This window comes from Sminthopsis crassicaudata, chromosome 1 (assembly GCF_048593235.1).
Source record: "Sminthopsis crassicaudata isolate SCR6 chromosome 1, ASM4859323v1, whole genome shotgun sequence".
Taxonomy (NCBI): domain Eukaryota; kingdom Metazoa; phylum Chordata; class Mammalia; order Dasyuromorphia; family Dasyuridae; genus Sminthopsis; species Sminthopsis crassicaudata.
In genome coordinates, this window is record NC_133617.1 from 547,814,401 (window position 1) to 547,828,350 (window position 13,950).

The window sequence follows — 13,950 nt, forward strand, 5'->3', positions numbered from 1 at the left end:
GCTCTATTAGGCATTCAGAGCCCCGAATCCATCCCTCTCCTATCTTCCCAGTCTTCTTAAATCTTATTCCTCAACGAGGACTCTTCAGTTCGGTGACAAAGACCTCCCCAAACAGGACAACCCCATGTCTGTGTTCCAGGGCGTTCTCTCTAGCTGGTCCCCACGCCCAGAACACTCCTGCCTCTATTCAGACAACTGAATAATACAGAAAAGCAGAATAAAGACAATAATACAGAAAAGATCCATATAAACTAATGCAGAGTGAAGCAGAACCAAGAAAACAATACATACACTAATATATGATGACAACAATGTAAATGTCAGCTATCACTACCACAAAAAAAGAAAAAGTAATAAAATTGTAAAGACAACACCCCGGAGTCACCTATTTGTGGAGATGGAACATCTACAGATGTTGCCCAATGCATATATTTTTAAATTTTTTTTAGTGTATTGATCCATTTCTACTTTTTTCTTCTTTTTTGTCTTTAAAAATTACTGTTTGTTTTTTTTTTTTTTCTTTTTACATGGAATGGTTCTTTGAAAGATAGTGAAGGATGCTCAGTCATATCCAACACTTTGTGACCATTGTGGACCATAGAACTCCAGGCTCTTCCATTCTCCACTATCTTCCAAAGTCTGTTCAAGCTCATGCTCCTCATTTCCATGAAATTATCTATCCATTTCATTTTCTGTTGTCTCTTCATTTTGCCTTCAGTGTTTCCCAACATCAGGGTCTTTTCTAAAGAATCTTGTCTTCTCATTGTGTGGGAAAAGTATTTGTTTCAGATTCAGTATTTGATCTTCCTAGGGAATACCCTGAATTTTTTTTAAGGATTGACTAATTTGATCTTGTTGCTGTCTAAGGGATCTCAAAAGTCTTCTCTAGCATCACAATTTAAAACTGTCCATTCGGAACCTTCAGCTTTCCATACAATCCAACAGCCACATCTTGCTACTGGAAAAAACCAAAGCTTTGACTATACTAATTTTTGTTGGCAAGGTAATATCTTTGCTTTTTGGTATGCTGTTCAGATTTCAAACCTAAGAATATGAAATCTGCTTCCACTCTCTATTTGCCAGGAAGTCATGGGACCAATTGCCCATTTCTTAGTTTCTGTGATAAGCTTCAAGCCAGCTTTTACACTCTTTTCTTTCACCCTCATCAAGAGGCGTCATAATTCTTTGTTTTCAACCATTAAAGTGTTATTATCTGCATATCTGAGGCTGTTGATATTTTTCTTGATAACTTTAATTTGGGCTTGGTATTTCACATGATGTATTCTGCATACAAGTTAATAAATAAGATGACACTATACAATATTGTCATACTTTTTTTCAATCAAACCAAATGGTTCCATGTTCAGTGCTATTTTCTTTTAATTTCCTACTTTAACATTCTAGTCCATTATGATGAATGTGATGAATGTGAATACTTTTTTTGATATTATTTCTAGAAGATTTCTAGAAGGTCTTCATAGAACTTATCATCTTTGACCTCATCTGCATCAGTGGTTGGAGCATAAACTTGCATTAATCTGACGTTGAATGGTATGCCTTGTATTAAACAGATATCAATCGGTCACTTTCAAGATTATACTTCAGTACTTCTTTTCTCAGCCTTTTATTGACTACAAGGAACACTCTTTTTTCTAAGGCAGGGCTGAGGAAACTTTTCTGCCAAGGGCTATTTGGATATGTATAACACCATTCAAGGGCCAATCAAAATTATCAATTTATATAACTCAAGTAGTGGGAGGTTGTTGTACCTAGCTTTCAGTTTATCATTGCCTATAGTTAATTATGCAAATCATTTCTCCTACAGATGCTCCCCACCCCTGTTCTAAGGGATTCTTGCCCACAGTACTATGTGTAATAATCACTCAGATGAAATCCACCCATTCCTGTCCATTTACATTCACTGACACTCAAGATGTCATTGTATAATCTTTTCATTTCCTATTTAGTCACAACCAGCTTATCTTCATTCATAGATCCTACATTGCAGGTTCCTATACAATGTTGATCTGTACAGTTTCAGTTTTTTTGTTTCATTGCTAGGCAGATTCACAGCTAAGCTTCCTTTTTGCTTTGGTCCAGTTGCTTAATTAGTACTGGAGCTACTTCTTGTGCATTGTTCTTCTCCAGTAGTGTGTTGGATACCTTCTATCCTGAGGGACTCATCTTCCAGTGCCATCTTTTATTGTTTTAATATTATTCATGAGGTTTCTTGGCAAAGATACTGAAGTGGTTTACATTCCCTTCTCCAAGGATGATCAAAAACAGAAGCCATCAATTAAAATTATTTTTTAAAAAAAGTTTGAGTCTTCTATTTCACACAGGCCACACAAAGATACCTAAAAATGATAGATATTTAAAGAGATCTTGAACTCAAAAAACTCTAGGAACCCTAAGTCTCCCTGTAATTTCCTCCTCTGCATCTTGAAAGAAAAGCATAACTCCCAGGAAAGATAGGGGAGTATTTATCATTGAGCTGAACAATGGGACTTGATTGAACAGGTTTAATCTGATTCTGTCAGGGGCTGAAACTATCAGTGTTTTCATGGGTGGAAGGCCCCTAACTATCTGACATTGAACAATATATTTATTTTTCCTGAATATCAGTAAATAAAATGCCTAGGCTTACACAGTTAATAAATGTCGAAACTAGAGACTGAATTCAGTTCTTCTGGCTCCAGGCAAGTCCAGAGTTTTTTCTACTATGCCATGGATCCCTTTTATAACATCTCACAAGTAGTATTTTTAAGGTTTCAGGAAAAAAAAAAAAAAAACAAAACAGAGATTCTGTTTGATTAAAGAAGTATACAAGACTTCATGGAGAAAATTACATCTGAGCTGACCCTTAAAGATGACTAAGATTTTGATAGGAAAATGGTGGAGAAGGTTATATGTTATGGGCCAGAACTTGAAACAAGGTGCTAAGTCAGTGGAATTGATAGACACAATGGTTATTTACCATGGTGCTTAACAGTTCTCTAGCTCAGTACATGTACTTAGTACTTACTATAGTTCTATAAGATTCATACCTTTGAATAGAGAGGATATAAGCTCAGACAAACTCGGCCAGAACTAGAACGAGGGAAGACCAGAGAAGTGGTGGCAGGCTGTCCTCCTTAGCTTCTCCACCGAAATCAGGATCCAGAAGTTCTCCAGAAAAACTAGCTGAGCCCCAAGTGAAGGAGACAAGACTTTGAAGGAGACAATAAAGGATTTGGACTTTAACACCTGGCTGCACTTGTGGTGATTACTGAACTGAACTGAAAGAAAGGCTGCTCCTAGAGACCCCAAGAAAACCCCAAAAAGAGATTACATTTTAGAGAGAATATTACATTTATAGATGATATTCTAGACTGAGAAAAAAGTATGATTAAAGCATGGAGCTGAAAAGCACTGGATAAGTTTCAGGGAAAGCTTAATAGTCTAATATAGCTGAACTATGAAGTATGTGTAATAGAGTAGGGGACACAGGGCTAGAAATGGGGAGTGGGTCTGGATTAGGAGGACTTTTGATACCAGACTGAGGGAAGTATTGGAGTATTTATTAAGTTAAACTCTATGTTAGTGAGAAGAAGTAAGGCTAGCTTCCCACCATTATTGCCCAAATTCCTCCAAACAGGAGGAAGGAAGGAAGGAACTCCCAACTGACCAATTCCAGTTTGTGGGCCAACTTTACTCACAGAGGTTGTTGTTTGTCCTTCTTTCTTGAACAGGACCATGATATCAGGGAGGTAATGCCATGCCATACAAATGAATTGAATTTAAATTCGGCAGGGATGTACAAGGTCACCTGCCTCACTTTCCCCTCCAGAGCCATCTGGGTCCAATGACCAGATACAGATCAAGATGACTAGAGATAGTCTGATTTCAATTCTGTAAATATGAATTCCCTGTGCCCCCTTTTGTTTCTTTTTAGCATTCCCCATTAGATTATAATCTCCTTGGGGGCAGGGACTATCTTTTCTCATAGTATCCCCATTGCTTAGCACAGTGCTTGGTACATAGTAGGTGCTTATTGGCTCAAAGTAAGTACTTAATAAATGTTTATTCCCTGACTGAGAAGAGAGCTCATCATCTTTATCCAACCCTGTTGCTCAGCCTAGCTCAAAATGAAATCTCTTCCAGTTCAAACTCAAGGACTGACCAAAGAATGTGATCTCTCCTAACCCTTAGGACTTCGGTTTGCTAACCAATTTAAAGTGAGACCCTCACTTCTGTTTATTGATAAACAGAAGAACCAGGTTGGGTTGAGTTCCTCCCCACCTCCCAGGGCTGGCTCTCCTGTCCTTATTTTTCCTAATCAAAAGTAAGGGTGACTTGTTGTACAAGGAGGAAGTCTGACCAGAGGGATCCTGATTAAGGTGGTTCTGTTTTTCTAGCCAAAATTAGTAAAGGCAGCTGAGTCTTATTAAGCATACAATTGTCATAGAGAGATGTGATCAGTCATACTTGAAGCCCACTTTCTCCAGCTAAAACTAACATAAGGTTTTTCTGCTACCAACTCTTGCCCACCATCGGGTTCTCAGTAACTATGATCTTTTCAGTGCCATTGTGATTACTGATCTACTGAGGCATGAACAATTTAATCTATTTTATTAATAGTTATTAGTTTCACTGTTAATAAACTCTTATAATACCAGGAAAACTTGCCTCAGTTTATCTTTGTGACATTTTCACATATCACAAAAGTGAAGATGAAAGACAAAACATTTTAAGTTAGGCTGAGAAATGAGATTTGAAAGTATGGGGAATGGGATGGGTTACAGAGTAATATTGGTTATAAAATAATAATAATAATAATTTCCCCACCATGCCAGATCATCACAACTGCATTCTTCCTCTAGTCAATACCTTTATAATGTCTTATTTTCTTTCTTTTCTCCATCTTGGTCTTTTGGTGAACCAGTTAACATTACTCTCTTTGCAGTAAGTGAATGAACATTTATTAAGTACTTAATATATGCCAATAATAGGGGTTGTGAAGCAGTGAGCAAAGTGAGTTGACAACAGATTATGATCAGAGAAGAGATCTTTAGGGTTCATGAACATGAAAACAGAATTGTAGGTGACATATAGAATTTAACCCTTTCAGTGTGTAGCTAAGATGAAATAGAAGAATAAGTTATGGAAAATGAGAAAATTGAGGAACTGAGAAGTTAAGGTACTTGAGGAAATATAGATATGTATATAGAAGTCCCTTTATGAGTGCAGGAATTTGGGTGAATATACTATAGGCCAATCACTGAATTCACTGAGGAAGGAAAGAAAACGAAATCAACAAAGAGCTAGACAAACTGAAGAGCAAAGTGATTTGTAGTCAACTTTATGAGGCATTAGCAAGATAATTGTATAAATATGTTTACATATATTGAATTTAACATCCATTGTAACATGTATAACATATTGTATTGATTGCCATCTGGGGAGGGGGGAAGGGGAAGGAGAAGGAAATTTGGAAACGCAAGGTTATGCAAGGGTTAATCTTGAAAAATTATTCCTGCATATCTTTTGAAAATAAAAAGTTTTAATAATAAATACATAAAATTAAAAAAAAATACTTTGTGAGGCATTTCTAGAGAGAGGGGAAACAATGAGGCACTCTCATTATATATTTTTCTTCGTGTTTGAAGGAAATACTTTGTAACAACTATACTTCCTATTGATATGGCTGATGTAGCAGATAACGTGGCACCAGGAGAAGCCCCAAATGTTGGGTTTTGGTAAAGAATTCACAGTAGTCATTCTCTTTGACAAAAGGTAGGTTTATTTAAGAGAAGATGTTACAGACAAAATGAAGGGATAGATACAATAGACACCTAGAATGGTAAATAGGAAATATAGTGGGAGAGCATATAGTTAGGAAAGGGGTTTTAACAATTAATGATGGAAAAGGCAAATTCTTAAGTAAAAGTTAGAATTATCTAAGAAAAAGGAAATATCCCTTTGGGGGCACATGCCCTTATCTGGCAGAATAAATGCTAAAAAGGATTTTGCACCCTAAAGAGTTAGTTAGGACCTCATCACTATAACATTCAATAAATGTCTTAACTAACTGAGCTTGTAAGGTCATTAAAGAATCATGAACAATTTTTAGGAGGATAGTCACCTACATCAATTGTCCTGGAAAGGATGGTAAGAATTGGATAAGTGAGCTGTTACTGTAAAGATTGGAAGAAGATTATTATATATATTGGAACCCCTGGAGATCAGAGATGAGATCTACATAAACTAGCACAAAGAGAAATGAAAATTAAACACTTAATATAGTTTTTATGGGGAGAAGGAAAAGAAGAAAAAACTCCAACATCCCAGAATATTAAAAGAAGGTAATAGCTAACATAATAATAATAATAAAAGCTAACATTTATGTAGTGCTTACTGTGAGCCATTCACAAAACCCCTGAGAGGTGGGTGCTATTATTATTCCATTTTACAGTTGAGGAAACTGAGGGAGAGATTAAATATTTTGCACAGGGTGACACAGTTAGGAAGGGTCTGAAGTCAAATTTGAATTCAGGTCTTTCTGACCCAAGGCCCAGCCCTCTGTACACTCCAGCTAGGAACATTAAATCATGAAAACGAATTCATAGAAGCAAAAAATCTTAGTTTCAGGCTCATTAGAAGTTACTTAGTCAATTATGCAGTGTAGGAAATCCCTTCTGCAATATCCGTGAATATACATATATTTTATTTTAGTTTTGTTTTTACTTCACATTAAATTCCAACTATATCTCTCCCTTTTCTCTTTCCCAGTTAACTTGAATAACAAAAATGTTAAGCAAAAAAAAAAAAAAAATCTTAATAACAACAATGTAAAAAAAAAAAAAAAGGAAAGGAGCAGTTCAGCTAAACTGGCATATTGATTCTTTATGACAATATAGAACAATATATTTTTAAAGTGTTCACAAAATAAGTTAAAAATCCACTCTGCAAATGTTTTAAAAATATAAATAATCTTCATAAACATAAAAAGTATTTTTCAAGATTGTTTCAAAAATTTTAAAAATCTGAGCTAAGAATATTTATATTTTTTCTTCTTGAAAGTTCTTTTCAGTAGTTTTATATCACTTATTCAGACTTTGTCTTCTCTTCTTTTTCCTCCCTCTTCTAACTGTGAAGTAAGAGTACAAAATTAATAATATGTTTGAAGTAAATGACTTGCTTAAAGAAATATTTTGAAATTTAAATACATTTATTAAACTTTGTTTTCTTTAACCAACAAGTTCTGATATTTTCTTCCATTGTAGGTTTATTGTTCAAAAAAGTACATAAAGAATACAATGTAAAATACAAAACTCTTTGGACATGATTACTATAAAATCAAGAATTTATTTTCAAATTGTGGGATCAATAGCATTATTTATCCTTACTACATTTTGTATAGATCGTATATATTTCTTAGGAGCCTGCTTTTCCTAAAATAACTCACCCTAATTCTGAACAACTCAAAATTTGAAGCTAAGGAAATGTCTTTGAAGACAAGTAGAGAGATAGAAATAAAAGAGGATAGTGACAAGATTAAGGTGGTACACATGTTAAAATTGTTTTTTGAGCCTGATTTTATTCTTCTCTTCTCAAAATATCAAAGTGCGCCACTGACTTCTTCTCATTTTCCCATTTTTTACTTGGATCACATTTCTGTGGAGTTCCAAAGTAGAATCATTTTTGTGAAGCCTGATTTAACTAAGTGGTTAATTATTAGAGAAATTTCCTATGGCATTGTTTCTAATCACCTCTACCCTCAAATCAGCTGAAAACATGTATTAAAATGTTTCTAAACTATGCTTTTAAAAGCTTTATAATTAACAAGAAAAACTATTGATGGCATTAAAAAAAAAAAAAAAAACATCAAGGCACTTTTTGAAAGTATACATACTTGACTTTTTTGTTTCTTGCCAGTATTCTCTCCAAATTTCTAATAAGTTTCTAGCTATTTCAGAGCACGTCATTATTTTAATTCTTTCTTCCATATTCTTTTCTGGTGCTTGAGTATTGTTTGCCTATGGAACAAGAGAATATAAAGTGAATACTAATATTCAAGTTATAAAATTACCTTTGTATAGCTTTAAGAATGTTTGACTCCCAACATGCACCCTCTCTAGATTCAGACATTTATTTGCTATATAGCCCTGGACAAATCACTTAACATCTCTAAGCCTCATTTTCCTCATTTATAAAATGGGAATAATGAAAGAAGCTGTTTTGAAACACAAATTAAATAACATATAATTTATTTTGCAAAACTATATAAAATTATATAAATGTTAATTGGGTTTTTTTTTTTATTTGTTGATCTCCAAATGGAAACAGAAAAATGTTTCCTAAAAGACCCTAATCACCTGGGGAGTAGCTATGGAATCAGTTGGATATTTTACAGCTATTGGAAATGTGTTCTAAGACTTTTGGGGTGCCATGAATCTGCTTTTAAAACAAATTTAAAGCTTCCAAGTGAGCCCTAAAATTGATCTTGCCATCCTAGGAATTTGTTGGATCCTTCAGGTCTTTCCTACACAGAATCGAAATTTCCAGTATTTTTATTACTTTTGTTACTATAATCCAATCTGTTTCATTGCATTTATTTTCTATCTTTTATTATTTTGTTCTTGTTTTTTTTTTTCTCTAATTCTATCTAAAAAAATTTTTTTTTTTGGGCAGAAGCAATTGGGGTTAAGTGACTTGCCCAAGGTCACACAACTAGGAAGCGTTAATCTGAGACCAGATTTGAACTCATCTTCCTGACTTCAGGACTGTGCTCTATTCACTGATGCCTCTTGAACCATCTTTCAAATGTTACCTTATATTCTCATTGTGAAATTTCCCTTAATTGTTCTGATTCTTTTCAGAACTTCTATAGCATTTATTTTATGAATTATATAACTTGTTATCTAACAATATTTGGTCTTGTTTATTGATATTTACTTAATAATCATACCTCCTTCTCTCTAATCTGTGTCCAATATTTTGTACATGCCAAGAGTTTATAAAGTATTTGCATTGAAAATACCATATAGTAGGTGATCAGTAAATACTTGATGGATTATAGGTTGACCTCTACTCATTTGTGCTAAAAGGTGTTATTTTGGAACTCAAAAAACTGCATTAGCCTCTCTATGTATGACTTCTTTTAATCATCTTGGTTGACTATTTCCTGGTTCTCTCCTACTATTTAAAATCATATTCAATAGCTGATCCTTTTTTATGAAACTCATTTTCAGAGAACTGGTCAAGAAGTGATTTTTGTTTTTAACCAAAGGAATCCATAAAATCATTAGCTGGGTTTGGGGAAAAGTATAGATACACTGATGAAATCATGACTTTTTGAGTATTAAAGACTAGCCCTGTTGGTCTTAATCTTTCCCTTGAATTTGAATGTATCATACAAAGAATAATATAAGATTGCTTCTTCTTAAACTGTATCTTGGTCTTACTATCCTTTTGCTTAGTCTTCCTTCCTTAGTATTGTTATTGCCCCGTTCTACCTATGAGAATTCATTTCAGTCCATAAGAATTTCTTAAGCAGCTGATATTAAAGACTGGATTGGACAACCCTTCATATTGCATCAGAGACCAAATAGGTCTTCAACTGATTTGGTTCCTGACCCATGCCTGCAATCAATCACTTTTCTAGATCCTATTTCATGAATAAATATTTATTTGGACAATAAATATTTATTTTGCACTTACTATATGCTAGGTATTTGTGTGATATGGAGCAGTTAGGTGGAGCAGTGGACAGAATCCTGAGTCTGGAATCAGATAAGTTCAAATAAGGTCTCAGATACTTCCTACTTGTTAGACCCTAGGCAAATCAATTAACTTTGTTTGCTCCTCCATAAAATGATCTGGAGAAGGAAATGGCAAATCATTCTAGAATCTTTGCCAAGAAAACCCCAAATGGATTCATGAAGAGTCAAATGTAATTGAACAACAATAACTATGTTCCTTAAGCACAGTGCTACAAAAGATGTGTATCTAATACAAATAATAATAAATATTATCACAACAGTTCTATGAAGTAAGTGCTATTATTTTCATTTTACAATTGAGTACACTGAGGCAAAGATTAAGTCACTTGCCCAGGATCTTCTAATTAATGTATATCTGAGGCTAAATTTGAACTCACATCTTCCTGATTCCAAGCTCAGTGCTGACCACCTAACCTGACTGTAGGGAAGGTTGAAAATATCCTCAGGCTAGAATATAATCATTTTGGGGGAAGTAATAATAGCTCAAAACAGTCCTGTGATGCAAGCTAACAAAAGTTAACAAAAACCTCCTTTTACAGATGAAGCCTGTGTCATACTGGCTAACAGCAGATGGACCCAGAATTTGGACATACCTCCCTGGCTGCTAGCTCCAGAGATCTTTCCATTTCTACCACACTATTTCTTACCAGCCTGCCCATTCCCAAACACAAGTTTACATCATGACAAGCATGATCAAAATGAATGTTATGACAAAATCAGCTTTTATTTGTATTCTAACCAGTTCTTCCCTTCTATTCCTCTAGCCATATCCCAAAACAAGGATATACAGAGATAAGTCATGGGCACATGGGCACAGGAACTCCTCAAGGGCCATATTCTGAAAGGTGGAATAAGTTATTAACTAAGACTATTCTATTGGTACTGGATTTGTTTAGTTTTGTAATTATCTATGTTAGTGATTATTCAAAGAGAATATAAATTTAATGAGGGAGTATTGTGCCTTAGCTATACTTTGCATATCCCTGTCACCTAGTACACAGTGATCTATACAGAGTTGGTATATTATCATTCAAATGAATTGTTAGTCTTTTTTAATCCTGGAGTTATCTTTGTTTTATTGCCTGCAGATAATTTTCTTTCCTTTTTTCTTTCCTTCCCTACTAGAAAAATATATGCAAAATATATTGAATGCAAATTAATTTAACAAAGAACTTAACTTAAAAATAGACAAACCTACAACACAAACACTAGTAGTTTTCAAAACTACTGACTGTCTAGCTCAAAGGAAGGTTGAAAGATAACTCTGTACAACGTCTCTGACGGTAAATAATATGAGTGAAAGATTAGACTCTCTTAAAGTTTAAATTGCAATCTTTCAAGGTGAAGTGACTTACCCAGTGTCATGATGTGTCTTAATAAACTTAATGCATATAGGATCATTTGAAGTAGTAGAGCTGGAAGTCTAACTGAAGACCCCTGAAGACATATATTTTTTCACTCTACCATACTATCTCCATCATTAATCACCTGCAGGAGTACCAGTTTTCTTGATCTAGCTGGGAGAATACACTCTCCTACTGTAGCATTTTTGTATTTCCACAGCAGGTTCAATCCAATTACTACGCCTTGGAACCAGTTATTTTTCAGTGGAAGATGGAGAGTGTTGAGAGGGAGAGGGAGGGAGGAAGAACCAAGCAACTCTTTTGTAGAAGCACCAGGTCAGAAATGCCGGTTCAGTTAGTACTGCATAAGCATTAGTTCCAAAGCTTAAGTAAGTGATGATGGAGAGTTAGACCTCCATCGAAGCCAGTCTGTACCTGATTTTCCTGAAAGACTGGACAATAATTCTTCAGGGCAATGCGAGTCCTATTCACGAAATCTTCAAAAGTTTCCCCCATATCAGAGGAACAGTTGTTTGACCAATTGCCGGCAAGCTGCTCTAAGACAGTTAGACAGCCACTCTGTTTCCGGAAAGGAATGAAAGAGAAAGTGAAAACCACTAAAGGGGAAAGTCCACAAAAGAGAAAACTGGGGAAAGATGAGGGTGGGGAGCTATGCAGATAGAATGGGTGGCGGGGGAGGGAGAAGGGGAGAGAAATGGAAGGAAAGGAGGTGAAGAGTGGCAGAGAAAGAGGAAATGGAAGAAGAAAAACAAGCACAGAGGGGAATGGTAAGGATGAGGAAGTGAATGAATGCGTGGAAAGGGAGGAGGAAAAAAAGTGGGAGGCAAAGGAACAGAAGCAGAAAGCAGGAAAAGAAGGAGGAAAAAGAGAACAATCTGAGAGCGCATAAGAAAAAGCTATTAATTCTTCCAAAATTCCTTTATTCCCGAAAGCTGCTCAGTCTCAGATCCAAGATTCAGTGTCAGAGTGAAAACCATAGGTGGCGCCCTAGACCCCTCTCCCAGTCCCTACCTTGAATTTTGAATAGTAATTCAGGTTCCTTCATTGCTCCTCACTCCCTAGCTCCTTTTTTACATCCCACCCAGCATCCATACCCAGGAAATTCTCAGGTGGAAGGATCTTTCTAACTTAAGTGAAGCTTACTTGAAGTTTGAAATCAGAACAAACCCATGGCCTTTCTGAAAGTTCATGAACACCTTTCACTCCACCCCCATTAAGAACACTGTATTCTTAAAATGTGATCCAACCAGTCCAAAAGCTCTAGCTCCATACAGAAAAACCATCTCTAATTATTGACTCCCCAGGTTCAACACCTCCACTTGCTCCACACCAGATCATCCCTCCCCTCCTGAACCTCTCCCACCTCTCAGCAGTAGATATAACACTACTCACCTTAGTTTCACAGAACAAATTGCTATTTTCAGATGACGGCTAAAGGAAAAGAGACAAACTTATAGAAAATTTGCTAAGAATGTATGCTTTCATATATATGTATACATATCTACATATGTATATATAAATGAAGGGACACCTCATCATCAAGGAATAATTTGCCTTCTAGAACTCTTTTCATTAAACCCATTTTATCACATTTTAGAGAATTAGAATTGTTTAGCAGTATTGGGCTTTGGGGAGAATGAATTTTCTTCTTTGGGCTGTAAGAGGACCATTATGGTCCATCTTTGAATGAGATGATATTGATAAATTGGTTAGCTCAGTTCCTGACCCATAGAAGACACGTTAAGAAATGCTTGTTCCCTTCCCTTCAAGCCAAAGAAATACAAGGATCCAGTCAAAATACTCTGAATTTTTTCTTTCAGAAGTCAGAACATGTTATTTTAAATTAATGTATATACAAAACATATACACCAAGTTTTTGACCTGAAGTAGACATCCCTCTATCTACACATGCTCACATTCAACAAAACATCCTTATTCACATATTGACCATGCATTAGATTCATTGACTGAATTTCACAACTTATTAACTTAGAATAGAATTTTGAATAAAATAAATTAAGAACAATCTCTTGACTACTTCCAGAAAGTCTTAAACATACGCTTTCCCTAGGATGATGCTAAAACATTAGAATCTTTTAGAAAGGCCACAATATACCTATGCTTCAGCTATTTCCTGTTTCCTAGTGTCCTAGTGACTACTGTATTTTTTCTTAAGCCAAAAAACTGAGAAATACACCTAGTATTTCAATAGGAATATAGACTAAATCCTTTCACTCACCGATTCCGAATACAAAGATTCCAGTTTCTTATTATATATTGTATTCTCAAAGTCACTGGCCATTTGGTAGTGATTACAGCTACTGAAGTTGTAGGATAACACCAATCCAGTTAGTTGAAATAAGGTGATCAACCTGAAAAAAACTACCAAAACAAATATATTAAGGCTCAGCCATCCCACTTGGAATCCCCTTTACCCCTGCTAGTCTTGTTCCCATGTTCTATGCACCAATGTATAATGCCTATATTTTTGAAATGCTGCCCTTCACTTGGTTGAACTAGCTCAGTACTGACACTCTTCTCTACCTCTCAATAATGAATACAAAATTGCCTTATATTCACCCATGCTGTTGCCAGAAGTTGGAGTCTCCCTGTTGATCATCAGAGCTTGGCTGGCTCCTACATATAAAGTACCTTGACGCCTACGGGGAATTTTGATTTTCTTCACAGGCCAATGATATTTTTGTATGTCATACTTTCTATTGCTGATGTAAAAACAAAATAGGAGCAGCAAATCTATGGAATTTTAACATAAGTAAAATCACCAGGAATTTCCCTTATCTCCCTCCTTTCTTTCTTCTATT

The 13,950-nt window shown here is 35.3% G+C and overlaps 1 protein-coding gene across 1 annotated transcript; it reads right to left on the bottom strand.

Annotated features, from left to right (window-relative positions):
* Positions 1-5,785: 5,785 nt before the first annotated feature.
* Positions 5,786-13,486, bottom strand: TSLP (thymic stromal lymphopoietin). The gene is made up of 5 exons (XM_074288016.1): positions 13,368-13,486; positions 12,521-12,559; positions 11,543-11,686; positions 7,895-8,018; positions 5,786-7,129 (listed from the first exon to the last, which is right to left on the bottom strand). Exons 1-5 carry the CDS (start codon positions 13,428-13,430, stop codon positions 7,083-7,085), a joined length of 417 nt encoding a protein of 138 aa, XP_074144117.1. The 5' UTR covers positions 13,431-13,486; the 3' UTR covers positions 5,786-7,082.
* Between the last annotated feature and the right edge of the window lie 464 nt (positions 13,487-13,950).

What these genes read in the sequence shown, in the direction of transcription:
- TSLP (XM_074288016.1), bottom strand. Translation starts at nt 13,430, where the DNA reads ATGGCCAGTGACTTTGAGAATACAATATATAATAAGAAACTGGAATCT. An exon ending in AATCTTTGTATTCGGAATCG is followed by an intron (nt 12,560 to 13,367) that starts GTGAGTGAAAGG and finishes CTTTTCCTTTAG; the next exon opens with CCGTCATCTGAAAATAGCAA. An exon ending in CAGTCTTTCAGGAAAATCAG is followed by an intron (nt 8,019 to 11,542) that starts GTACAGACTGGC and finishes CTTGTTCCATAG; the next exon opens with GCAAACAATACTCAAGCACC.